This window comes from Hippocampus zosterae, chromosome 8 (assembly GCF_025434085.1).
Source record: "Hippocampus zosterae strain Florida chromosome 8, ASM2543408v3, whole genome shotgun sequence".
Taxonomy (NCBI): Eukaryota; Metazoa; Chordata; class Actinopteri; order Syngnathiformes; family Syngnathidae; genus Hippocampus; species Hippocampus zosterae.
This window is the reverse complement of record NC_067458.1, coordinates 20,598,262-20,626,144: the sequence shown is the minus strand read 5'-3', so window position 1 is coordinate 20,626,144 and position 27,883 is coordinate 20,598,262. Positions and strand designations below refer to the sequence as shown.

Genomic DNA, 27,883 nt, shown 5'->3' with positions numbered 1-27,883 from the left:
AAGTGTCCCTCGCCGATTTATTTTTAAACTTCCAAACAAGCGGACAGTGCAAGGCTTTTCATTTCCTTGTTTTTTGGTTGGCGCTTGTGTCATCCAATCAGTGAGCGGTCACCCTAGTTAGAACCGCCTCTTTACGCGTCACATTTAGACTGACCAATCACAACGGCCGCCTGTCTACCATGCGACAGTAAGAAGAGAACAACTTCCTCCGGAGTCCGTCGGGTTGTGGCATCGACTAAAATGACGGCTTAAAGATGAAGTTGGCTGCGACCCTTGGACTATAGTTATTCCCCACAGGGTTGAAGAGACGCGAGCGGGCGGCAAAGGAGCCATTAACCAAAAATACGGTCAAGAATGCCTCTCGGGGTCTGCGGTGGGGATGGACGGGCAGCTGGGAGCTTCTTTCTCCTGCTCGCCGTCTCGCTCTTCTTCGTTGTGTTGGTCGGAGTCGAAGCTCTTCCCGAGGAAGCTAACCCCGTCAAGGACCAAGTTTCCATCGAGGTAACTTATTAACACAAACAATTATTCAACTATGCTGAAGAAACACGTTTTTGCGACGTTTCTAGCGTTAGCGTCCCAGCCTAGCTGCTACATGCTAAATGAGACGTGTCAGGGGGCTCGGTGAGCTAGCCATAACATGTGGAGTCGTTTTCATTCGACAATAAGTCGCACTATATAAATATACCACTGGAGGAGTACACATTTGAGTTTAAAAACGAATTGCATTTGATGTTGACATACGAGCGAGTTCCATGCAAATTTTTTCCAACAGAAACATGATTTACACCCGTCGAAAGTAATGCAATTCACTGCAGTAAACCTTCGCAAATTCGACAAAAAGAATCACCATTTGCAGTTTTTGTGCTCTTTCTGAAACGCCCTTTGTTGCAGTCAAAGCCCTCTTTAAATAGTTAAGTGGTACAGTAATTAGCGAGTACAATTGTATTTGGAAATGCTCCTTTGAAAAAGTTGTAAAGTACTTGAGTTCGTTATATTCTATAACGCTTCTCCATTTGCTGTTTTTGTACTGAAGACAGGGCTTCTCAATCATTTTTGCTACACCCTCAAGGAAGTATAAAATATTCCATGCTCCGCAACTCTCGCACATCCCCAGTGTATTTCTTTGGAATCAACTCAGCCATTTATTTGTGAGGTTATTTTTCACACTGATAATTCTTTACAGAGAAAAACCAGTGTCCCTCCATTGGTGCCGGTGGTGAAAGAGGATGAGCCCAGCAAAGGGGACCTCGGATTCATCCATGCTTTCGTTGCCTCCATTTCCGTCATCATCGTGTCCGAGCTGGGTGACAAGACCTTCTTCATTGCCGCCATTATGGCCATGCGGTACAACCGCCTCACCGTGCTGGCTGGCGCCATGCTGGCTCTGGGGCTTATGACATGCTTGTCTGGTGAGTTATGTTGCAGAACTTCTAGTCGGGGGTGTCACGCTCATTTTCAGTGAGGGCCACTTCGTAGTTTGCCTCGGGGGGGTTGTGATAATTATACACAGTGAACCATAACCGGCGAGCATCAACATCAGACATTATAGCATGTACACAAACTATGTTACATAAAAGATCGTATTGAGTAGTTACATTATTCAACTCCATGTGCAACGGTCTTATATCGAAAACAATGGTTTTGGTGACTTTGTTTATTGATGAGAAGGCTGTTGTGGCAGAGTAAACTCTATACGGCAAACTAACTTCTTCCTCTTGTCCTTCACCCGCCACAGTGCTGTTCGGCTACGCCACCACCATCATCCCCAGAATCTACACCTACTATGTGTCCACCGGCCTCTTTGCTATTTTTGGTGTGCGCATGCTGCGCGAGGGCCTCAAAATGAGTCCGGATGAGGGCCAGGAGGAGCTGGAGGAGGTGCAGGCAGAGATTAAAAAGAAGGACGAAGAGGTGAGGAGACCAAAGGCTGGGGTCTTACTTTCAATTTATTTAGCGTTTTATAATTCAGTGTCATGTAGTTTTTTTTTGTTTTTTTTTTTTTTTTTTTTTTACATTTTAACAGTCTGAGGTGATAATCCAGACCCCCAAAAAGATGCATGTCAGAGCTCGGTGTGGTGCCGTCTTCCTCCCCACATTATCGTGTGTTTGATTTTGGCCAAGTGGGCAGGTAGTCCAGCAGATATAGCTGTGTTGGAACTAAGTGAATCTTTGTGACTGTTGGCATTCATTTTGTAGCGCACATTACCGCCAACTATTGAACTAGATTGGAATTTCATCATCTGGCATGGTCGTGTTTGTCATTAGTGAGCAAGATTTGGCAAAAACTACACAAACAGTTTAAATTGAACTTGGGTGCAGAGCTTTCTCCAGGAAGTTCCTCAACAAACTTTGACATAGGTCCTGTTCACCAGGAGGCGGCTAGACGGAGGCCAAACACTGCTTTTGTCAAAGGACTTCCTTTTTCCAAAAGCAGTGCTCAACTCACCTCAACAGTTTTTCAGCATCAAGATGGCGACAAGGAAATAATTTTATCTTAACGAAGTCTCTTTAGTATAGTTCAGTGGCAACAAAGCATTACCTCTGTCAAAATAAAGCTCTTCAACTCACTTGAACATAGTTCCTTGGCCGCAAGATGGTGAAAAAGCAAAGCTTTTATCTAAATGCACGACCTCAACTCACACAGATATAAGACAGGACACTGCTGCTAATTTTCCCCCCAAAATGACACTCCTCAACCTGTTTCAACAAAGTTCCATGGCACAAAGATACCAAAGAGCTTCATCCCAATCACAAAAACAAAGAATTGTGAGTTGTTCAGCAAATAATGGAGGATCGATTTGCCCCAAAAATGCAAATAAGTTGTTCTGCAAATCAGCGGGATAACAACTCTCTCTTTATTGTTTCTTGCTCAGCTGCAACGGTCCAAAATGGCCAATGGCGTGCCGGATGTTGAGGCGGGGTCCGGCTCGACTTTGCCACCGTCATCGTCCAGGTGGCACAGCATCATCTCGCCCATCTTCGTCCAGGCGCTCACCCTCACCTTCCTCGCCGAGTGGGGCGACCGCTCCCAGCTCACCACCATCATCCTGGCTGCCCGCGAGGTTCGGCTTGTAACGCAGCACAACTTTTTGTCATGGCTCTTCTACAAATAATAATAATACATTTTATTTGCGGGCGCCTTTCTAAAAACTCAAGGAGACCTTACAGCAAGCAGTTAAAATCACAAATACAATGTTAAAAACAACAGCAAATAAAATAAGGAAAAAAATACAACAATAAATAAATAAAAATAAAATAGTTGGGCCTTTGGGGGTGCCAAGACTAAAATGTGCCTTGCGATAATATATTCTATGCGTGCTCACTTATTCCGATGAATATTAGGTTGTCGGAATAAGAATTAAGCAGATCTCTTTGATCTGTTTTTGTCTTTTAACACTTCACTACACCCTCACTCACAGTTAATAATGAAACCATTGAAAAAGTGTCTTCATCAAAATATCACGGCTTCCCAATTGACCATAAACTCACATTTCAACGGAATACATCTTCTCGAAATGCCAACAGCGTCTCTTCGTCCTCCGTAAGTTCTGCACAAGCTTGTGGTTCGCCAATTCATCCTCACTGCCTTCTTTGAATGTTTTCTTCATTCCTGGTTTGGATCACTTACTCTCAGCAATCGAAACTAGCCGAATAAAATCATTGATATGATATAATACACATAACATAAAAACACAGACAGTCGTGCAATCTTAACCACTTTCCCCTCATACGCTTTGTTGTTTGAAGCAGTTCGAGATGAAAGAGGATAGAATCAAATTGTCCTTCCACCAGTGGATCAGAGACGTGCTCAAAATTTGCACACGTCAGCTCGAAGCTAAATTGCAAAGTAAACAAGAAGCTGTATTGACAAAAAAAAAAGAGATTGGTTCGCTTCTCCATTTAAATATACAACTACAAAACAATAACAATTTAAAGGCAAAGTACAACATTAAAAGGTAAATACATATCATACATAATAAATAAATATATATATATATAGACAGACATTTAAAACCAAAGCTGATACAGAAAAAGTAGTTCAGGTTACTAAAAGAATCTACAATGCAAGAACATGATTTTGGAAAAAAAAATCAAGAAATGCTCTTAAATCATAAGTATGGTGGGTAAATAATTTTTAACCGGGATTTAAAAGCACCTCAAGTTGGAAGTAGCTTCAGTTCCGTTTTAAATTTGCTTGCAGCATAACACCAAAATGCTGATGCACCATGTTTGCTTTGAACTCTTATCGTGATGAAATTGTGTCACAGATGTGTTGACACGAGGAAAAAAAAGCACTGCGTCATGTCTCTGTCTCCTTTTCAAATCCAACACAGGATCCATTTGGCGTGGCTGTGGGTGGCACGCTGGGACACTGCTTGTGTACGGGCCTGGCTGTGATCGGCGGGCGGATGATTGCCCAGAAAATCTCCGTCAGAACAGGTGAGTCCACGTTAGGGGGGGGAAATGAATTGAATTCAAATACAATGGCAGCAGGGTGACCCCGTGGTTAAGCATGTTGTCCTCACGCTTGTGAGGTTCAGGGTTCGAATCTCACTGCTGTTAGTCTCATTTTTCAGTCACAATCATCGGTGGGATCGTCTTTCTGGCGTTTGCCTTTTCCGCCCTCTTCATCAAGCCCGACGCTGGACTGTGAGAGCGCCACTAAAGGACTCTTTTTGAGTGTACATTACTCTTATCTGGTAGTCGCTGTAGAGAGATTGTACTGTGTTGACTGCGTGTCAGAAATCCCGGAGTCTCCTCTGCTGCGCCCGTCTAGGTCAGAGTTATTCCGGGAGTTGTCCGAAGAAAACGGACTTTACTGAACTTGAAGACAAACATTTGATTCCTCGCAGCTTTTTTTGGTGTTGATTTATTATTTTTTAATGTGTTACTCAACATGCAGCACGTCAGTTGTTTCTGTGGCGATCTTTTAATTCAGGAATACTTGTAATAAATTTCCTTATTGATTTGCCTTTTTTTTCCTGCTGTAATGGGGCACAAATCCTTTATGGTCGCTGTCACTCCACAACGTTTTTTCGTCCACATTCTATTTATTTAGTTTCATGTTCTTTTCGGGAGGCATTGATGAAGCGGTGGCCAGGAAATATTTTTGTAAATGTATGACGAGTCAGCTGTGAAATGTGCAAAATGCTGCAGTAACTGAATCATTTGATCAAATGCCTTTTAAAGTTTAATTGCTCAATAAAAAAATGTTTTCCTGTGCTGCATGAGATGCCCTGACAAAGTCATCCCAACTCAAAATTATGTAGAAATTGTTATGTTATGAATGGTGATGATATTGTAAAATGCAAACTGAATGATTTCCAATAGGGAATGTGAGACTCGTGCGTTGTTCGATTTTTTTTTTTATCTCATTAGGTAATATTTCTTCCTAATTTCAATTTCTCAAAAGTTGAATATTAGTTGTTTAAGTTATATTTTTATTGGTTTTGTAAAATGTAATTTAGAATTTTTAATTTTAGATTCATGGATGAAAAGTCGGCCTTGGTGAATTTGGGGAAGTTTGAATGTTTCAATTAGTGGCGAAAGGGTGAAGATGTTAAAATGTGGCAAAAAGTTCTAATTTGAAAATCTGAAGTTAGAATGGAATTGATGTGACGCTTTTACCATTTACATATTTTTGGGGATGTTTATAGGATGTATTTGGACAGAGGTTGAAAAATGCCCGACCATTCATTTGAATTTTTTAAAATTTTGCATAGAAAATTGAATTATTGGGAAAGTCACAATTTGTAATAAAGTGAATGGGGAAAAATATTTTCTGTTCATGATTAACACTGACATTTTCAACCACTGTATGTGGACAACAGGTGGCATCACAGTGAAGCATTTCAGCAATAACTACTTTCCTTCCTACAGGTACAATATGTGAACAATAAATTGCCACGTTATCAGTAAATTTTTAATATAAATAACGCAACTGTATATATAGCAATTGTACTGTATTTTTAATTTATGAAATTAATATCGATGTAGCATTTTAGACGTGTAAAAACAATTCCATATTTTAATAATATAAATCACCTAATTTGTACCCTACTTTTCACCTTTTGATGTGTTCTACGTGACAAGTTGGTCGCACACCCATTGACCCACCATGGCACCTGGTCCAGGTGGTCCAACAAACGAGCCCGCCAACGCGATCCGTTTCTCCCGGCATGTTTGCGCCTTCTCCCCGCAGCGCGTGTCCAATTCCATCCAGCCGGCTGCGTCGTACCCGGCAGCCAGCCAGCCAGGAGCTCCACCAAGCCGGTTAGGTGGGGACTGACAGACTGCCTTTCCATGGGGGGTAAGTGTAACAACGCTGGTCGCTTTTCTTCAGTGTCTGCATCACAGCCCGCAAGCCGGAACCGCGTCGCCTTGCCGGGCTTGGTCTCATGCCAAAGGCCCGCTGACCCAAATTCTTATCTAACGCGGCGGTAGCTACGCTAACAAGCAAGCCGGCTAGCCTCGGCTGAAAGTAGGTTGACGCTCGCTTCTCTGGAAATTGACGCGTCGCTCATTTTTAAATTCCCCCGTTTTACCGGGACGAGAAAACTACGACTTTTTTTTTAACGTCGCAGGAGAGGTACTCTGAAAAGTACCCGTCCAATGTAACGGTAAGCGGTGACAACCTCGAGCGGTGTTGTTTTTCATGGAACTGCTGCGAAATAACCAGTGTTAGTTGGTTAGCATGCGGGCTAGGCGCCTTTAGCCTAGCGGTGATTCTCTGGTCAACGTTGCCGGCCGGCGCCACCTCTGACGCGGCTACGTGCGGGTCAAGGTGGCGTGCCAAGGGGCTCCACTGTTAGGGTCGCACCGTTAAGTAACCCGCTGCTTCATTTGATTGATGTTTGACATTTTTTTTGTCACCCAACTGTGGAACTTAAGGTTTGATGAATCACTAATTTTCCACATTACTGAGGCGAAAGTTTGATTTTATTTTACAATGTTATATGGTTTGGTTGGATATGGATCAGAATTCTGCGGGAAAGCTGTACAATTTTTTTTCCTAACTTTTGATATGTTTTTGTCAGAACGTAAAATGCCATTTTAAGGCAAACAAGTAATGCAAAACTCCATAGACGGGCTAACAAATTCCCGAAGCAAGCGATATTTAAACCCAAGCGGTGGAACCATGCATGTCGACAGATAATAGATCAACACACGCAGCCACATATTACTTCAGTGATCACTGGCAGCAATTGTGTCATAACTAGATCAGCCAGATGTCTTTGTAATTGCAATTGTTCGGATTCCATTAACCTTTTCATTAGCTGGATTTGCCGTGTCAGCGTTTCAGAGTTCTAAGTTGGTCATTTTTGAATGCACACTTCTCAGTGTCATCCACGTTTCAAGGGAAGTGAACTACCGTATACAAATATTGAATTCAGCTGTGCCTTGAGATATGAGTTGTATGTGCTCGTAACTCTTATCTCAAATCGTCTTTGGCTAAAAGCTGCAAGTGTAAGGGTGGCGGATGTTGATTTTTCATCAGGGTTCATTCAAGGTCGCAAACGGGCCCAGTGGGATATGGGCTTAAACAAACATTTTTTAAAAAATAGATTGGATGGATTGGTCCATGATTTGATCGCTGATCCATTGTCAAATTTTTAAAACTCACCGATTGGTGATCGTCTCTGGAATCCTAACTAAGGTGTCAAAATGAAGGCCTGGGGGCCAGATCAAACTTTTTTTGTCATGGTGAAAGACTCTCCTTTTTGTTTCGGTCGGGTTGGTGCTTCTATTATCATAAATAGAAAATTCTATTGTTTTTGACGGATCAGTCCCAAATAGGGGCGGGGAGGGGACATGTAACTCTCCAGTAATTTTGCAACCTTTTCTCCTGACACAAGTGTCGCATAATAGACGCGCAAGTGCTTCAAGTATAGACACAATACTTGGCTCACAAGCGTCACATGAGTCGGTATCAGCTCCGGCCTATCTCGACACAAGTAGTTCCTTCCCAACACTCACGCAGGCAGGATAGACACATCTGGACACTGTGACGCCCTCGCCCAGCAGTTCACGCTACGTGCACGTAGGCACGCACCCTGCTAAATTGCGACCTGGTTCATTCTCAAAACAAAATGTATGCCGGTGAAAAAATGTTGAATGATTGAAACATGGTCAGGGTATTTTAAGTCTTAAAATATTCATAATTTTGCTGAAATTCCATTAAAGGCCACCACTTACATTAAAAAAAGGTTTTATAAAAGTATTTATCCATGTTCAAAAACATTAAAAATACCTTCCAAAATGTGTGTTGACAGCATGTGGGAAGTGGTATTTTAAGGCTTAACCAATGAAGTGTTTTTATTTTTAAATGGTCTGTATATGCTGGAGTTTTTCACTTTAGATTTTTTTTTTAGGTGTGAAACACAACTCAGTATTTGCCTTACTGGTGCAGGTATTTCCGGAATGATCTTTAGCGTAGCTGCAGTTCTTCGAAGCATGTCAATTAACAACCAGGGTCCATTCATCCTCTTCCACGAACAGATGCTCACGTTTACCTTTCTTGGAAATGCCCGTTGAAGGGAGGCCCACTAATGAACGAGCTGCCAGGATCTGTGTGTGTGCGTGTGTGCGCTTGTTCTCATATTGCAGCTGTGCTGCCGGTGACACAGATGTTCTGATTGACCAGCATGAGCCCGTCGCCTGTGTTAAAAGTATCCTTTCTCGTCTTTTGATCAGATAAAGACTTGACGTGAGATCCGCACCGCCGCTCTATGGTGCCGCAACGTGAGGAGGTCAAAGGTAAGCCTTATTTGATGAGTATCACATCAGTGCAAAGACTTTGGTCTTCACGTGAGTGAGCGCCTTCGAATGTTGTTACACAGCCATTGTTTGCACTTGAGTCAGTGTTTTTCCCAGTGTTGTTGCTTGTTGCTATGGAGACTAAATTTAGTCACCTAAATGTATGACATTGGCAACATATGTAACACACACACACACACTATTCAGTTTGAATTTCTGGCTTCTTTAAAGACATGAAACAACGTCCCTGACTTTGAATGATCATGATCATCTTCAGTGAGTATGAAATATTTGGTCTTATTTTCCTCACATTATTTGACAAATATTGATTCTGAACTAATCCAGGTGAAGTCTGTTGCGATTTCATTTTTGATTAGGCTGGGGGCAACTCGTTTCTGGCTTACCTGGTTTAGCGCCCATAGCATTTGCATGCCAGATGTCGCTCTCATCTGGGGGATCAGACGTCGTCTTTGGAATGGTAGCGCCGCATGGAATTGTTGTCTTCCCGTGGTTCACATTCGCCACAAGTACTGTCACTCTGAGCCCCAACATCCCCCTTTGGCATTAGCGTGAGGCCCCTGGCTGGGTTCCTGACCCAGCCAAGACACAAGGCCAAGGCGTCTCGGGGCGCCTGCCAACAAGCATCTTCACCACCACCACCACTACAACTGCTGCATTCCTGCCTCCTTGCTTGGAAGAAAAGTTGAAAAAAGAAGCCCTTTGTATTGCGAGGCCTTTAGCTCGGTGCACTCTAAGAAGACCGGAAACCACTCTTCACTTGAGTTGGCTTTTGGATTGGACAGGTGCTGTGGGGGGCGTTTTCATTTAGCAAGAGCAAGTCGCAACATTCCGATTGTAGCGGTCTGTTGGTCTTTTTCATTGTTTGTAAAGGCCAACATTTTTACATTTTGATTTAAGGAGTAGGCGGCCCGGTAGTCCAGTGGTTAGCGCGTTGGCTTCACAGTGCAGAGGTACCGGGTTCGATTCCAGCTCCGGCCTCCCTGTGTGGAGTTTGCATGTTCTCCCCGGGCCTGCGTGGGTTTTCTCCGGGTGCTCCGATTTACTCCCACATTCCAAAAACAGGCATGGCAGGCTGATTGGACGCTCTAAAATTGTCCCTAGGTGTGAATGTGAGCGTGGATGATTGTTCGTCTCTGTGTGCCCTGCGATTGGCTGGCAACTGATTCAGGGTGTCCCCCGCCTACTGCCCGAAGACGGCTGGGATAGGCTCCAGCACCCCCTGCGACCCTTGTGAGGATTAAGCGGTTCGGAAAATGGATGGATGGATTTAAGGAGTAGATTTTATACTTGATTTATAGATTTTAAATTCATCCAAGCACCGAATTCCACGCTTAAGTTTTTATCTGAGGTTAGCTTAGCAATTAGCATGGGTTTTCCGTCTTTCCTTGTCATCCCTTCGCGAGAACAACCCATGTGAGAATGATATCTTGTTCATGGCACGGAGGTGGTGATTACTGACTGAGGAGCGACTCAGCACCACATTGAGTAGCCAGTCGAGGCTCGTTGCTAGCTAACGTGTGCGGCGTAAGTAGCAAAGAGCTTGACTTGTGACTGGCTGCGGTAGGTGGTGTGAGCCATGCCCGTGCGCCGAGGTCAGCCAAGCGTTTTGGGACCGTCTTGGCAGTTGATTCTCAGTTTTACTATTCAATGTGTTTTGATGAGATGCTCATTTTGCCTTGCAAACTTTGATGTGAACCCGCTTCAGTTAAGCCTTGAAATAAATACCATAGCTCCGATGTGCCAGGATAACGCACAGGTTCCCAGAATACCCAACCTGACCACCTCCTTCGTACCCTTTGGCAGCAGACGGCCTGCACTCGTGATTTATTTGTGCTCGACTAAGCTGCGGCCTGCGTTTTGACAGCGGGGACCTTTTGAGTGATCACCAATGTTCCCATTTCGGGTGTCAGCCAATGACGCAGATGATGGAAACGGGTGTTGCTATGACACCGGGGGTTTACCTAACCACGTGTCTTCAGTAAAAGTGCATCAGTGATTTTGTTTTTATTTATCTGTACAATATTATGATTGCTTGTGTAGACTTATTTTAATCTAAACGCTCAGTTGCGCATCGTCTACTCATAAACAAACGTAATGTAACCCACTGCATGAAAAGAAAACAACACTCCATCGCCAAGGCACCTACACAATCAGTCGGCAAACGATTACGACACCAAAGGCAAATTGTTTCAAGTTGATCTCTTGAATTTTGCCTTTGAAGTATCTAAATAGGATCTGAAGGGTGAGACTGGATCGTCATTTAAAACCTTAACCTAACCCTGACTCGAACAATACCTTAACCCAACCTAATCGCGGTAATGCCAACGACACCCGAGAAGTCGCGCAAAACCACAGACGGGCGCATCATTTTTTATTTTTGTTTTTTCAAAGACAGGAGCCCCTGCCTTGACGGCCATCCCGCCGATGACGGGCCTCAGGCTGAGAAACAAATGGCTTTCGCTTTCAGGGGAGACTTGCGCTAGCTGTGGAGGAACTCGGATCTATTTTTACACACCGCGCCGTTGCTATGGCACGTTGCCGTTCGGTGTCGGCTTCAAGCGTGGCGAGGCGCATCACTGGAGATCCAGCGGGTGACTCACATGCTCCGTGATTCCGGTGGCCTACATTGTTGATTGCCAACTAGCGTGCCGTGAGGTGTGGCGTGGGAAGTTATCCAACACATAAACACTCAGTGAACCCTTGCGTCTCTGCGGGTTGGCAACGACATCAGAGTAAACAAATCTGTGGCTTTACCACTTCAACATATCCCAAATCTTGTTTTTTACGGATTGTGTTTCATAAACACGTGAAGCGCAACTCTCCAACACTGAACTTAGAATGAAACTCCTCTTCAACAAAATCATGTTTGCAGCAAAAAACAAAAAAAAATTCACAACAGTGGACTTTTCACTGTAGCAAATTTTATTTCAGGCGTAGACAGGAACACACAAAAAAAGTATATGTGTACTTTTTATTTTTATTGCAATAGTGCATAACTATGAGCATGCGCTTATTTGACACTTCATATAGCCAGCGTAGAAAGAAAAAAAGGGAAAAACTGTGAATTTTACAATCAGCATTCACTTTCACTTACATCAATTTCTGCAAAATGTCTTTTATTTTGCTTCCTCCATCTTTCATTTTTATTACCGTTATCCTATCTTCAAGGTTTAAAGCTTTTCTTAACTCAAAGGTATGCAAAGGTCTGAAACAAATACTTCCTGTACTACTCCGCATGTGGAAACCAGTGTGGCGGTCGCTGTTGCCGTTTCGGAACGATGCAGTAGAGGTCGCTGTGGCATGCTGAGGTTGGATTAGACTTTAGCGGAAGGCGCGTTTTCGTTGCAGTGAATCTCGTCGTGAGGCAAGAGCAGAGAAAAAGATTTCGTACAACGGAACAGGGGGACATTTCGTTGTAGGGGGAGCAGAAAAGTGGGAATGGCTTTCATGCATGAACATTTTTTCACAACCGGGTATTTTTGCCCATGTAGGTTTTGTTGTAGCGGAGTTTCACTGTGTCAGTAAGACCAGAGGTCACCAATGTGCTGTCTGCGAGTACCAAGCAGCCCCAAAAAACCCAAAGAAGATCCAAAGAAACATCTTGTGGCATCCATTTGCAATTACAATTTTGGGTAGGAATCAGTTATTTATGGATTTTTGTGGTTGGCGGCATGGCTCGGTCCCAGCGAGGCCTTCACTGTCATCAGTCCGCAAATTATGTATATACTACAAATAATGTATCGTTGTTCATCCGTCTGTCATTGACATATAGTGACAGGCAGAACAAACGAACGCTCTTGTGTACTGTCAAATATGTGCTTTGGCGGAACGAGTCAAGAAACACTGTCCCGCATCTCGACGAGTTTGGCTGCGCTTTTAGGAAAGCCTTTTCGCATCGCGTGACTGCGAGCGTCTGGATGCGCCTGCGCTGAGTGGGACATCCTCTGGAAGGTGGAATGAATTTGACAGGCCAGTGCTGGCAGGAGTAGGTCGGTGTTACCCGTGGCGCCGCGATTAAGTTTGGAGGGCGGAGGAGGATAAAAGTAGGTCATTGGGCCGGCGGGTCAGTGAAGCAGCTATGACATCGCAGTTACACAACCTCTGCTCTCATGCTTATAAAACACTCACTCAGGAGCTTCTGCTTCCTCGGTGCCTTTTTTTTTTTACGTATGCGCCGCTGATTCGCCATCGCTGACAACATTCACTGTCAACAAGGAGTACAGCCTCCGGGGAGGGAAGGGGAACTCAACTTGAAGTCACGCGAGTCTCTTGCTGGGAGTGGCGCAATGGCACCGCGTAGCCTGAAGTCACTCCGGCCGACTCTTAACAACTCTTCCCTCAGCCGAAGCCCTGACTCGAGCCATAACTCTTTGACACTAACATGCCGGTCACGTCAGGTCATGACCATTCACGCAAACACTTTGACATACAGTCACCCCGCTCCAATCATTCCTCTCGCCCCTTCACGCTTCAATCGTTTCCTCAACCCAACTTCTCACGCTGACCCTATCCACAAACCGTAACCTTAATCCAGTGCTTCTCAATTATATTTTTTTGTTACCCCCCCAGCCCCCTCCCTCCCTCCCTCCCAGGAAGAAAAAAACATTCCGTTCCCACAAACTCCCGGCCGGGACTATAACTAGTCAAATTTGTCTCTAAAATTGGTCTAAGTACACATCTGCCTTATTAGCTTTCAAGAACAATAAATACAGAAAGAAAAAATAAAAATAAATATGGACCACCTTGCAACAAAGAATAACTTTTATGAACACAATTCTTTTTCCATCTCTCACACAAAAATTTTAAGTGCATCAACCCCTCTCCCTCCCACATAAGAAACTCTTTAACTCCACCATGTTACGGTTAAAGCAGTTTTTCTGAGTGCCTGTTGTGGATTTTTTTTTCTTTTTCCAATAATGCAACTGTACCTAATTAGGTGACTAGTTAGTCCTCAACAAAGGAACCTCAGAGAGAAAGCTGTCATTGTTTCCAGTTGCGACATGTCCTCTAATCCCATAGATTCCGATGTCGTTGCCATGTGTCAGGCTCCCACGCCGAGTCGACGCCAAGACCTCACGACGCATTGATCCCGGGTGCCACCGGTGCCCGCGTCCTCCACGACACCACCTCGCCTCCTCGGCTGCCCGTATGGTAGGACAGGTTCGTTTTGTCAAGTTGCCATGGCGTACGGTTTCATGATATACTTTCTTCTAATTCTCGTCAAGGTAGATTCACAGATGTCTTCCTCACGACTGAAAGGTCCCATCTGACATGGTAACCCTGAAAAGGATCAAAATGACCTCAAGCATCGATCAGTGAGTCACATTTCAAAATGTGCATTTCCTCAAATCGTGGCTTCTGCACCATTAGATGTTGTGTGATATTTGATTTACTTTTCCTGAGAAAAAAAAACGGCAACTTAATTCACAATAGCCAGCATTTTGGCAGCTTAATGCCACTCCCAGTCCCAACAAAGACATTTGCACATATTGTGTATTTAAAGCAACCAGAGCAACGTATTGCCTTCGGAATGCCCCTGCAAGTTTAACGCTAACAGATCATGGAATTCTCCATAGAGGAGCTCACGATTCGTATCAACGGTTACGGGAATATAACCCTTTAATTAATAAGCAATGGAATTGAATACAAGTGGTGGAGCAGCACATGTAGACAGACGGTACACAAATACTCTATGTATCTGTGTGACTGGATTATGCATTTCCTATGCCAAGGTGGGCACATCAGTAGGAGCCGCACGTTGAATTGAGTTGAAGCATGAAATCATGATGATGTGTGACGCATCATATTATTACTTTTTAAAAATTGTACAGCTCAACGCTTTTCCCCGCATGAGAGCAATACTCCTAATAGATAAGGAGTCAACAAATGTCCTGGGCCAGACAGCCTCCTCAGGATTCACACCCAAATGTTGACCTTTTGTGGAGTTTCACAAATCGTGGCCTTGACTGTTGTTGTTTTTTTTTGGGGGTGGGGGGGTTGTTTTTTTTTTTTTAACATGCAGTGCCAGATCTTACCTTTCCTACGACTGTTACCACCAATAGAATTGAAAGAGAAACTGCTTAGCATTGCAATTCTTTCTTTCCCGTAACGTGCAGGGATGACCGAAGCATCTTTGGGTTAGTGGACGACGATGACAAGGACAAAGCAAAGCGGTGAGAAGGCGTACCCAAGATGGCGCTCTTTGTGGTCGTTGTAAGAGTCGGTCGGTACTGACGCCAGCAATCGTATGCGCAGCGTGTCCCGCAACAAGTCGGAGAAGAAGCGGCGAGATCACTTCAACGTCTTGATCAAGGAGCTGGGCACCATGTTGCCGGGCAACAGCCGCAAGCTGGACAAGTCCACCATTTTGCAGAAGAGCATCGACTTCCTGCAGAAACAACAAGGTACAGAATGAAATGGCTCGACTGAGTTGGACAGCTTTCGTCCAAGTGTAACGGTGATTTCTCAGAGTGTTTTCCCCGATAGAGTTTCACGGGTGAGGCAAGACAATCGCGGCAAAATATTTGTGGCTTGGAAGTACATACGCAACTACGGGCGAAAGTCTCCAACATGTTTCGAGCTCAATGCCAACTCGCTAGAGTAAAGCAAAGATTGCAATTAAAATTATTAATCACCTTTTTGAAATAGTCCCAAAAAAATCAGATTTTTCTTTTGTCAATTATAAAATTATATATACAGTATATATATGTTTTTTATTATATATTTTGGGGGGGAAAAAAAAGATCCCCTAGAAAGAAACTTTGATTGAATCACTAACCTGTTACTCGCCCATTCCTAACTGCCCCCATCTTTTTCCATCCCCTTCCGCCAGAAATCTCCGCGCAGTCCGAGTCGACAGATATCAGGCAGGACTGGAAGCCTCCGTTTCTTAGCAACGAGGAGTTCACGCAACTGATGTTGGAGGTGAGGCGCTGCCAGATGATGAAATGTGAAATGTAAACCACCCACGATTTGCTTGCAATCGGGATCGTTTCATCTCATTTTGAGCTGATCCTACAACGTTAGCCTGAAATGTGGATGTGGGCTTCGTAGCCCACAAAAATAGCAATTCTCAAAAATGAGACGTTTATTGCCACTCCCAGTTGGAGTTTACTGTCAAACTGAAACATGAAGCCTTTCAGGGACAGCGGTTACTACAGTGGACAGCTTTTCAGCTTATCAGCTTACAGAGTGCACAAAAGGGTTAAACTCAGAGAATAAACACATTAAAAGCGACTGTGTCCTTTTTTTAATTTTATTTTTTAAAGCTTTTTGAGTAAAAACATACATTTGTGGCAAAGGCTTCCGGTAAAGTCTTTTGCCAACCACCTAATCTGATGGCCTGCTTGCTCTCAGGCATTAGACGGCTTCTTCCTGGCCATCACGACCGACGGGAACATCATCTACGCCTCGGAGAGCGTCACGTCGCTGCTGGAGCACCTCCCCGTGAGTTTCTCTGTTCATAACGCGCATCGCCATGGAACAGCGGAACCGTTAAAAGCCACGCAATGTGTTTTCCAGTGCGATCTTGTGGATCAGAACCTGTTGAACTTCCTGCCCAGCGGGGAACACTCCGACGTCTACAAGCTGCTGTCCTCGCACGTTGCCGAAGGGGAGATGCTGACGCCCGAATATCTGAAGAGTAATTGGATTTTATTCGTTTATTATTATGATTTTTTTGGCTGGGATTATAGCTCAATCGTGACTGTGTGCTGTGCCAGCGTTTAGTCACGTCCTGATTGTCCCCAATTTACAGCCAAGAACCAGCTGGAGTTCTGCTGCCACATGCTCCGAGGGACAATGGACCCCAAGGAGCCGCCTGTGTACGAATACGTCAAGTTCATTGGAAATTTCAAGTCCCTAAACAACGGTGAGCAACGAAATTCCATCGTTGAAAAACAAAAACATCTCAAAATAGTCACTTCGTTATGTATGTATAAAAGCATTCTTAATCTGTGGCAAGGCTTTTTAGATGCAATTTACTAGTGCAATGATTAATCAGCAACTATCAAATTAATCACAAAATATTTTGATATCTACTTATTGGTTGGAGACTTATTTTTGTTTAAAATGATCCAAATCCTCAGAATTCTAGCCTGATCTCCGTAGTCTTCCAAAAAAGCAGACATTTTATCTTTTTTTTTTTTTGCCTATATCTTCTTTTACTTTGAAAAACTGTGCTCAACATTTTGGGCATTTTTCTGATGCTACAGAATTGACCGTGTTGTCCGATTAATCGATTAAGTGACAACATACACAAATGTAATTTGTAATTTAATAAGAAAAATCGTATTTAATTCTAACCTAAATACGAGAGCGCGTTGAGAACAAAAATGTAAAAAATGATGTTCAACCACGTTACATAACTGAAAAACATAAAATACGATATACATACTATCGATGAGAAATGTAATCAATTTCCGCAATTACTTTCAAGAGCCAATCAGGCCAAAAATATATTTCACAATTGGTACACAAATATAACAGAATTTAGTAAAGTAATATTATATATGAATTAAAGAGACACAAAACTGTAATTTGGGAACATAAATTCACATTTAATATCAAAATAACACATAATGACGGAGCAAAATAAAACAAAGTTTTTTTTTGTTGTTGTTTTTTTTGTTTGTTTGTTTGTTTTTTTTGCTGCCACTAACTTGCGTTTTTGGAGGCTTAACTGGAATTTGTACCCCCTAGTGCCAAACTGCACGCACAATGGATTGACGGGGGTCGTCATTCAGCGATCGCTCCACTCGGCCTTTGAGGAGCAGCTGTGTCTCGTAGCCACCGTGCGGCTCGCCAAACCCAAATTCATCAAGGTACGCATTCGTTCTAACGGTGCACTCTGTCGGCACTCAAAAATGAAGTCTGTTCTTTGACGGGCAATCTCTCGCGTCTCAATGGGAAAAAAAATGACACATCTGATGGTGGCAATATTTGATCCACAGGAAATGTGCACTGTCGAGGAGCCCAATGAAGAATTCACCTCCAGACACAGTTTAGAGTGGAAATTTCTCTTCTTGGACCACAGGTATACACCTTCACCACTTCATCCGGAATCGAATCATGTTATGAGGTGTTAATTTAACACTACATAAAGACACTCTTGAATTTGGGGGTGTCCAGAGCGCCTCCTATCATAGGTTACCTGCCGTTTGAAGTCTTGGGCACATCCGGCTATGACTACTACCACGTGGACGACCTGGACACGCTTGCCAAATGCCACGAGCACCGTGAGTATGCCTCCGTTAAGTAACTGTATTCTGATGACATGTACCGGCACCCTCCGCCTTTTTTGCAATCCTTGCATGTTTTGCAGTCATGCAATACGGCAAAGGAAAGTCCTGCTACTACCGATTCCTGACCAAAGGGCAGCAGTGGATTTGGCTCCAGACTCAGTATTACATCACGTACCACCAGTGGAACTCTCGGCCGGAGTTCATTGTCTGCACTCACACTGTCGTCAGGTAAAGGAAACAAACGCTTTTGTGAAATCTGATGCGCGACATGGGAAATCACCCAAAACTCAAAGTGGTCACATTTTAAGTGTCAAAGTTCTTAAATGATGAAGTTTGTCGGATTTTTTGTGCTATCACCCATGCTAATAACAATTTTAAGGGTTTTTTTTGAGGAGGGAGGCGGCGTGTCCAATTTAGAAATGGTGCACCTACCAGGGCATTTGATTTCAACTTTCAAATTGTTGTGTAATGTTTTTAATCCGTTAGTTACGGTGAAGTGAGATCGGAGCAGCTGCGAGAAGCGGGGCCGAAAGCGTCGCCGCCGGAGATGACGCCAGACAAGGTGAGTGGGCGCAATATGTCAGTGATGCCGGATGGGTCGACGTCGCCTGTCGCTGACCACCGCGTTCTCCGCTTTCTTCCTCCCTCGCACTTTTCGCAGTCGCGCGACTCCGGCTTAGAGTCGCAGCCCAACGCCTCCAATATGAAGGAGGTGCTAGAGCGCTTTGGAGACAGAAGGACGCCCTCGGCATCGTCGCGCAGCTCCCTAAAATCCTCACGCGCGCCGCTGTCAGAGGCCTCCTGTAAGTAGGATCCCACTTCTGACACCACGGTGAGTAGCCCTGTTGGATCCAAGCGGGTTCAACTGTTTTATTGTGTCCTTAGCGTCCCAAGTGAAGCTCCAAGGAGGCCGGAGCACGCCGGGTCACCAGGCCACATCCAACGCGGGCGAGGCTTCGCAAAGAAGACCGTCAATCACCAGCCAGGTTGGATCCTGAATGCGAAAGAATTTGGTGTCAGAAGTGTGCTCCCTCGTTGGATTATCCTCGGGAGGTTCTGAGGGTACTACTTGGGCAGAGTGATTTAGCTCGTTAAAATTAGTAATAAGAGATTTATTTGATTTTCCATGGTGTCAGAAGCGGGATCTCTCGTGAACTTCCTCCTTTTTAGATTTATGTTTTGAGCAACGCTGCAGCTTGCGCTATTCTCACCAGGATTTTTATTGTATTATTTTTGTAATCACATCGCAGATGGATCTATAGCGTTACCGCAACACTTCACCGTCAGAAGTGGGATCCCAAATCTTTGCTCTGTTGAGGTTTATGAATTGAGCTACTCTACTGATTGTACGATTCGGAAAATGTTTCTCTTTGGCCCGTTCACCCTTCGGAGATTCTTTTATTTTGCTCAACAAATTGGTGTCAGAAGTGGGATCACTAATGTGATCATCCAACAAAATATCCCCTGTAACTTGTCATACGTTTAAAAACAATTATTATGTTGTTTATGTGTCTCCAGCAGTCCGTGAGCTCCCAAAACACAGTACAGACGACATTGATGGTTCCACAACAGCAACAACAACAACAACAACAACAACAACAACAACAAGTGCAGACCACTGTCCCGGTAAGATTAACACCATTCTTATCTGCACATATGGCAATGTGAATTGAAATCAAACTCCAGTGTCCACCATATTTTTCGAACTATAATTGATTATTTTTATTTTTTGTCATTGTTTCGCCACATATACTCAGGTGCAACTGAAAATTATTTTGAAGTTCTCTTAATTCAATTCACCACGGATTCATTTTAAACTAAGAAAAACCTCCAGAGTGACTTACAGTCCATAAAATACATTAAATGGTGATGAAAATCAATGGAAAAGTCGGGTTTGTATCGACAGTAACATAAAAGACATTTTAAGCGGTGTCATGGGATGCTCACTCACTTGAGCTCTGATTGAGACGTTTGCCTGCGTGTTGGTGCCTGCACCCGGCAGGCGTCATCGGTGCAGTTCTCCGGCCAGCTGGATAGCGTGCAGCACATGAAGAAGCAGCTGGAGCAGCGCACCCACGCCATCGAGAACAACATTCAGCGGCAGCTGGACGAGCTGTGGAGGATCCAGCAGGAGCTGCAGAGGGTGCAGGAGCAGAGCCTGCAGATGCTTGTGCAGAAAGGGGCCGTTAATATGACCGCCGTGCAGGTGGCCCCCCAGATGGCCCAGGGGCCCCCCGTTCTCGGCATGCAGGGCCAAGTGGTCTCCGCGGGCCCGCTGCAGACCACCGTCCAGCAACAACAGAACACAGCACTGGCACAGGTATGAATGAAATAAATACGATGAAGCCAAACGAAAATATAACGAAAAAGAAAAAAAAAAAAAGAACCGATACTAAAATGAATAAAAACTCAACTGGAATGAAGCCTTTTTGAGAAAAATTAAATGACTAAAAAAATCACAAGCTCACTTTTTTAAAAATGATCAAAACGAACGAAATTAAAAACAAAACAAAAAAAACATCAACAAAGGTCAACATGAAATAAAAAACTAACTATAATGAAGAATTCTAAACTATAATAGTGTAGTTGTTTGCCAAGTCAAATTCCCGCCTGTCTACTTGGCCCCGCCCGATAATAGATTCAGACGGTGTGATAAATGATCGAAAATATGACAATATTAAAATTTTACAGCTCTAAAATATCCTTTATGGAAACATTTGTGTGAATAAAAATATATTTTTCCCCATGAAACACAATCTTATTTTTCAACAAAATCTAGAATATTTGGCTCAAGAAAACCTGAAGTCTTTGTTATGTTAAGAAACGTGTACATAAATGTAACGCTAAATAAAATAAAATTCTTCACAGTGTCCCATCACTGGTAAGCTACTTTAAAACAGATCATTGGGCTGCTAATGTTGTCCTTGGGGCTAACTAGTATTTATTTATATATTTTAAAAATATTTTTCATATTCATTAACAGGACAAATATTAGGCACCCGTGTTTGCAGTGTCTCTTTTGTCTTGCTCCTTTCTTCCTCCTCCATGTGCAACTGCTTGCCCCTCCCCTTTCTGCTCACGAGGAGAGAAAAAAAAAAGCAACTAGCCCCAAACGACTTCAAAGAAACGGCTCGTTTACTCAACTCTATTCGCTGCCAATCATATTCTGCCCTTCTTAGTCCCCACAGCTCATTAGCGGTGACACAGCATTAGCAGTTATTGAAACCTGGATTTTAAAAACCCCCTTAACCGGTAATTGGCTCATGCCTACTGTCTACCTGATGCGAACTAATGATGAATACAAGTGATTCTGATTCACAGTCGCAAGACAAAGTTCGTACATTAGCCACTTTGCATTTAGTATCGGCGACTCGAGCACAACCCCCCCCCCCCCACCCCACTCCCCCGAATCTCAACATTGGTTTCCTCTACAGCCTTCACTGGCAGCGTCTCTGTTCAACACAGTGATGATCCCGCAACAAAATGCCACCAACGTTCTCCAAATTGCCAGCAGCCTGCCTCCGAACACGGCCGCCAACGCTCCCACTGTCGCCACTTTCACGCAAGACCGCAACGCCCAAATTAGGTTTGCATCTTCTTCCTTTTTAAAGAGCATTTCAGGTACGGGGAATCTTCAATGGAATACGCTGACATTTCTGCATGCTAGTAGGCCAACTTTGGTGAATGTGTGCACTCTTGGACAACCGAGCAGCATGATGGAATGTTCCTCTTTTCCCGGGGAAGGTTTCCAGCCACCCGCCAGCTACTCACCAAGCTGGTAACGGGCCAGATGGCGTGCGGGGCGGTCATGGTGCCGTCCACCATGTTCATGGGCCAAGTGGTGACGGCGTTCGCCCCACAGCCGGTCCCCACGCAGACCATCAGCATCGCCCAGCAGCCGACGCAGCAACAGCAGCATGAGCAGCAGGTACACGGCGAGTAATCGGGATCCAGCACTTAACATTTTATTATTATTAATATATATATAGTATATATATTTTTTTAATTTCTGATATTTTTAGTGTTTGGTTATGGTTGCAGTTAACAATTAATTCTACCGTTGAAAGTCCAGCTTTTAAAATTTTGTGGTTACTTAATTTTTTTTTAATTCATCAAGAATTTTTTTTTTATTATAATTTGTTCAAAATGTATATTGAAGTATTTTTGAATAATCTAATAATGACATTTTTTTTATATTGGAAAAAGTTTTAAGGAAAAGGATAAGTTCTTAATTTAAGGATTTTCTTTTTTACATTTTCAAGAAAATGTATAATTCCAAAATATATTTGAATCAATTAAACAATGTTTAAAATAAAGTACAATTATTATTACTTTAAAATAATACCCTTAACATTTTTCATTTCATGTATTAAAAATGCAAATTCATAAAGTACAGAGAAAGAACATTTACAATGTTTCAAATAAATGAAAATGGCTGTATTGAACATTTACATTAAAGTTACTCTAATAAAAATCTTTTTAAAAAATCATTCATTTTCACAATTGATTATTTTTTATGGCAAAAACAAAATGTGACCAAAAAAGTGACTGAGAAATATTTAAATATTATGAGTATTTGTGGTTGCAGTATTTACGTGGTCACTTTTCCCCCCTGGCCTTAATCAAAAAACTTCCATCCATGCCATTAAATGTGGATATGTGGATAAAAAGTAACACGAGTGTGTGGCTTGATGCCAAAGGTTCCACGGATGCTTCCTGGAAGTCAGTTGATCTTGCCGGCGGGGACCTTCCCATTACAGCAGGCGGGAGCGTTCGCCGCCTCCGCATCCGCCAACCAGCAGAAACAACAGCCGCACGCCCACTAAACGGACACTGAGACCAGTCACACGGTCCCGCAGCCGCAGCAGCTGCTTAAAGCTACCAGGGGGTGAGGGTGGCGAACAGGACTGAACCCCCTGAAAGTTTGCACTGAAGGCTGCAACGGCGCCCACGTGTGGAAGTGTCGTCGCAGCATCACTTACTGCCAGGGTTTCCCCAAACTGTTTCACCTCAATCAGTTCAAGAGTCCATTGCTAGAGCGCCCGCATACACTACTCAGAAAAAGTCGGGCATATTGGGTCTTCGGGGGGAATTTCAAAATGTACGTGAAATGCCCTTTGACCTCAACAGCTGAGCTTGATGTGACCTTCTCAAAGCAATTTGCTGTTCTCTAGCAAGAAGGTGATCAGCAAAATGGCTGCTTAGATTAATTCTGAGATCTCACCCAATGGCCAATATCATCAATGTTTCGCCAGTTGTTGATACTTTTAACTTTTTACAACAAGCACGCCACGACCCGATTAAAACTGACCTATGGCCCTTTTTCGGGCCCCCGGCCCACAGTTTGGGGAATAATGCAATTTTGCCCCCGGATGAACTATTTTTATGAAAAGAATGTGCTCTCTATTGGAGTTTTAGCTACGGCATTGAAGGTCGTGAAATATATCTTGTAAATATTTAACAGGGGAAAGAAGTGCTATTTTATATGACACGGGAGGATGAATCTGCTCTTTTTGTAGTGTTGACTATGGAGGAAAAGACATTTCCTCTAATGACAATCCTTCATGAAATTTGCCAAAAATTATTCAAATGTGCTGCAAAAAATATTTTTGTTTGTTTTGTTTTTTTTTATAACCCACCAGTTACAAGCTCGTTCATTGCCTGCTTTGTTTTTGTTTTTTTAACCACATACAGCATTTATTACTTCTGGTTATCTCAACACATTCATGGTCCTGCGTTTAAGAGAAAAAAATGTTTGCTTCAAATAAAGTTACCATGTCACTCAAACTAAGGAAACTGGTGTTGTTTTGTCACTTTTGGCCCACTCATGCACAATTAACCCTTCTTAGTAAACTACTGTGCCACACTAATAACATGAGTGGACCCAACTAGTAAGCATTTGTCACACACAGGCTCCTGAACCCCATAAATACCACCAAAATCCTCACGAATAGTTTTTCCTCACGAGTAGTAGTTGTACGTACAGGAAGTGGTGTTGTGATTGTGCGTTGGGTAATTGCGACATCTAGCGGTTGAAAGTGGACTTTCATCCAACACATAACTGCAGGGTGTAAGATGCTGGCAGGGAAAGCATACACGGAACGTCCTAACCAGGTGGCTGGCATAGTCTACCGAAACATCTGTCCGGAGTATGGACTGGAAACTCCAAGGTCAAAATGGGAAACACCTCCGAAGGTGGTGGAGAATGACAGAGCGAAGATCCTGTGGGACTTCCAGATCCAGACTGACAAGATGGTAATGGCGAACCAACCAGATATCGTGATCATAGATAAAGGGCAGAGGAAAGCCGTTGTTGTGGATTTAGCGGTTCCAAGTGATGGAAACATCAGAAAGAAGGAACACGAGAAACTCCAAGGGCTCAGGGAGGAGCTGGAGAGAGCCTGGAAGGTAAAGGTGACAGTCGTGCCTGTAGTGGTCGGAGCACTTGGGGCATTGACCCCCAAACTAGATGAGTGGTTGCAACAGATCCCGGGAACAACATCGGACATCTCAGTCCAGAAATGTGCAGCAAGGATACTGCGCAGAACCCTCAAGCTTCCTAGACTCTGTTAGAGGACCCGAGCTGAATGAGGGACGAGGAATTTTATAACTTACACATTTAAATATGTATTGAAATTAGTCATTCATAAGGACTACACCAATGACTATTTCTATTTTTGTCATATCTATATATTTTTGGGGTTTTTTAAAATCAAAATTGCATTTGGTGCATTCATTAATTGATAAAAAAAATGTTTTGAAATCAGATTTAATACAGTATGTCTTCCCCTAATATAACTAACAATAAAAACAAGAAAATCTGATAGCACTTTTAATGCAAAGGACGTGTATATATATACATTTTACATATCCCACAAAATAAAGTCTGAACAAAGTAGTCATCTTTTTTTTCATACGATCACTTTCTTGATGTACATTCAATAAATTGTGTGTGTTGCCGACTCGGTGGTCCGGTGCAGCGACTGTGAGGAGGCTGCTGAGGGCACAAGTGATCAATCCTTTTGGCTACTCGTATTCTAACGCTCTTCTTCCATTTCGAGGCTGCAAAAAATAAAAACAAACAAACAAAAACATCATCTTTTTCAGATATTTTTTTTTTCTTTATCGTATAGATTTATCTATCCTACCCGATAGAGGAAGTAGTGGCCTCTGCTTTGGATTCCAGCAGGTCCTTCCAGTTCAGCCTGTGGCAACAACACAATTAAAAAAATAAGGTAATGTGCATCCGAAGCCCCAAATCATTCTGTTGCTAACCAAAACAGCACCAGTAGGTAGCATGTGCAAAATAGATTGTGATACAGTCATTCTTTGTTTATCCGCTATTTCCAACTTCACCTTATCAAACCTTTTTGTCCCTCGACATATGCAATCCATTTCTTAAAAGGTTATAACACTGCCACCTGGATGCTCTTTGTTAGCGCTGATGTTTCATATTGTGTTGGGAATACGCCGAGAGAGCTATTTGCTATTTGGACAAACGCATGTCACAGACATGTCATTAAGACACCTGAGAATATGTCGTGGTTACTCTTTTTATTTATTTATTTCTTTTAGCGGTGGTACTTAATTGCATTGAGTGTCCTCTCTGTGGCCGGTTGTGCAGAACGGACACCAAATGGAGGAATGGCTGCAATGCCGGGCCCTGGTTGACACAAAAACAAGAACTCGTGTGAGAAACATCCATTTTCTATATTTGGGTAAATAACACTGGGAATCACCATGATTAATTAATTAATCAATTAATTGCTTAATCAATCAATTAATTAATTAATTCTTCCTTGGTTTTTTTTTTCAGCAAAATACCATTGTGTGTTTTTGACTGGTATTTGGTACACACAGTTGCAAAATGCACTCACCTTTCTGTTATTTTCTTGTCCTTTCAGCTCCTGGGGAAGAAAAACAAACAACCAAATAAAGAAAGAGAGAGAGAAAGAGTGAGAGACACCTACACATATAATGCATGTATATGTGTCCTTTTTGTCTACCTTGGACTTCTGGACCAGCATTAAGAAGCAAATTTTCCCCAAGATGTCAGATGCCTGGAAAAGACGATAGTTTTCTTGGCTTTAGATTTATCGTTGAAGATATTGAGCTCTATTTTCATAGCAAGTGGGTCCTGATTGTCTTATCATCGCAAGGTTCGCCGGGTGAACCTAGCTTGATCAGACAGGTCTTGATCAAACTAGGTAGGCCCGCGTCATAGAAGAATGGCCTGGAGATGTGACATATTGGTGGCATCAGTGACAACTTTCTGAATCTGTGGTAGTTGACTGGTTGGAAGGATCCTGTTTTGTGTTGAAAGGATGGAGGGCGGATGAGAGCGAGCGCTTCCTGTTGGATGGATTGTGGTTGGATGCATTGATGAGTCTATCGACTGGGAAGATGTTGTACGTGCCATCTGTTGGATGGGTTGATGGAAAGTGCTACCTACTGGATGGATGGATAAATAGATAAATACAGAAGAAAAAAGTGGTGTTACCTGGCTGAGAGGCTGCCTCTGGTCAACGGTGGCTTGCCAAGGTTCTACCGGAGCACCTTTTCGTGCGAGCACAACACAAATGTTTCAGTAAGCAAAAAAACAAAAAGCAACTTGACTCGAAACAGCCTCCCATATAGACGATACGTGGCGAGAAGCCGGAAGCTTCTCCCGTGTTTTTGTAGATTGCTATCCACATGATTGCCTCTGTTGCCCATTAGCTCTGTAAAAGCTTTTTTTTAAGATCACACACACTTATCGTGCTGACGTAATTTTGGTTTACCCGCTACGGATGGAAATATTCCATAGTCCAGAATTCCGCTGAATCCAGTATCACATTGTGGCGGCCAATCAACCAGTCTTTCTCCAATTAGCCACAGAGAAAGAGAAGTTTGTGTTTGAGATGGATGGATGGATAGATGTTGTTATTTATTTAATGGATGGATGTATAGATGATGTTATCCATTTTCTGGATTGATGCTTTTATCTATTGGATGGATGGATGGTGCTTTCAAATAGATGGATGGACGGACGGACGGGTGTATTTGCTAATTGTAATTTATTTCTTATTCAATAAACGTAGACATAGATCTGGGAAAATTTGGAAAAATTGAATGACTTAATAATGCGAAATGCAATATGCTCATAAGATAATAACAATAACATGAGGAAATAATTATTTTTAAAAGGAATTATAGAGCACACAAAAGATACATGAAACAAACAAACAAACAAAAAAGTCAAACAAAGCACCAAATTTTGATTTGCCGTCAAAATGGAAAAAAAAAAAGTTTGCCGGAGTCTCAAAGTCCATCTTACTGTGAATGAGAGGAACCGTGGCGAGAACCAGGAGGACGGCGAGGCTGACGCCAACCGCACTCGCGCTTCCTCCACTAAGCTTCGGCAAACTGCTGCCGCCGCCGCGGCTGCTGTTTCTGCTGCTGGAGCCCGCCTGCTTCTTCTGGTCGGTGGACATGTTTTTCCCCTTTTGCTGCGTGGACTCCACAGATAAACGTGTGTGACTTGTGAGTGACTTTGGAGCGGGGAGTCGGGAGTATATGAAGGCGGCTGTCACTCACTTACTCTCCATTGGACTGCGTCATTGGAGGAGGCCTGTGCATGGAAGAGGCTGGGATTGGGCACCCCCTCCCTCATATCAACACAGAACACACCATTAAGTACTTAACTCCTTCCGCACATGTTCAATACGATTTAGATCAGAGTTCTTCAGAATACTCCGATATTTGGGTCTGAGCCATGACTGAATGTTTCTAATTATGTGGTTTTGGTTTTCGTCCTGTTGGAGGATCTGTGACCTGCAGCTGAGAAGTGCTTGATAGTTATTGTTGCTGCGCAGGTTCTAGAC

The 27,883-nt window shown here is 43.2% G+C and overlaps 3 protein-coding genes and 1 long non-coding RNA gene across 7 annotated transcripts; 2 read left to right on the top strand and 2 right to left on the bottom strand.

Annotated features, from left to right (window-relative positions):
- The first annotated feature begins 170 nt into the window (after positions 1-170).
- Positions 171-5,228, top strand: tmem165 (transmembrane protein 165). Its single transcript, XM_052074367.1, has 6 exons — positions 171-501; positions 1,184-1,409; positions 1,736-1,911; positions 2,874-3,062; positions 4,335-4,440; positions 4,578-5,228. The coding sequence occupies exons 1-6, from the start codon at positions 355-357 to the stop codon at positions 4,652-4,654; spliced, it is 921 nt and encodes a 306-aa protein (XP_051930327.1). The 5' UTR covers positions 171-354; the 3' UTR covers positions 4,655-5,228.
- Positions 2,835-6,263, bottom strand: LOC127606257 (uncharacterized). Its single transcript, XR_007963759.1, has 2 exons — positions 6,118-6,263; positions 2,835-3,051 (listed from the first exon to the last, which is right to left on the bottom strand). It is a non-coding gene; the product is annotated as an uncharacterized LOC127606257 (long non-coding RNA).
- clocka (clock circadian regulator a) lies at positions 6,158-23,807 on the top strand. Of its 4 annotated transcripts, none has more exons than XM_052074364.1 (22): positions 6,158-6,310; positions 8,695-8,757; positions 13,798-13,929; positions 14,008-14,093; positions 14,895-14,951; positions 15,034-15,182; positions 15,611-15,702; positions 16,135-16,224; positions 16,300-16,420; positions 16,535-16,648; positions 17,479-17,600; positions 17,730-17,812; positions 17,908-18,014; positions 18,101-18,248; positions 18,507-18,582; positions 18,682-18,823; positions 18,906-19,006; positions 19,539-19,646; positions 20,023-20,340; positions 21,455-21,606; positions 21,765-21,948; positions 22,721-23,807. In XM_052074364.1, exons 4-22 carry the CDS (start codon positions 14,050-14,052, stop codon positions 22,844-22,846), a joined length of 2,334 nt encoding a protein of 777 aa, XP_051930324.1. In that variant the 5' UTR covers positions 6,158-6,310; positions 8,695-8,757; positions 13,798-13,929; positions 14,008-14,049; the 3' UTR covers positions 22,847-23,807. The 4 variants fall into 4 exon arrangements, with proteins under 4 accessions (XP_051930324.1, XP_051930325.1, XP_051930322.1 ...); XM_052074365.1 differs by lacking the exon at positions 6,158-6,310 and adding an exon at positions 6,451-6,620 and having other exon boundaries at positions 19,542-19,646; XM_052074362.1 differs by lacking the exon at positions 6,158-6,310 and adding an exon at positions 6,451-6,620.
- A 1,771-nt stretch (positions 23,808-25,578) lies between these two features.
- On the bottom strand, positions 25,579-27,883 carry nmu (neuromedin U). The gene is made up of 5 exons (XM_052074368.1): positions 27,337-27,883; positions 26,521-26,576; positions 26,027-26,080; positions 25,898-25,927; positions 25,579-25,683 (listed from the first exon to the last, which is right to left on the bottom strand). Exons 1-5 carry the CDS (start codon positions 27,491-27,493, stop codon positions 25,579-25,581), a joined length of 402 nt encoding a protein of 133 aa, XP_051930328.1. The 5' UTR covers positions 27,494-27,883.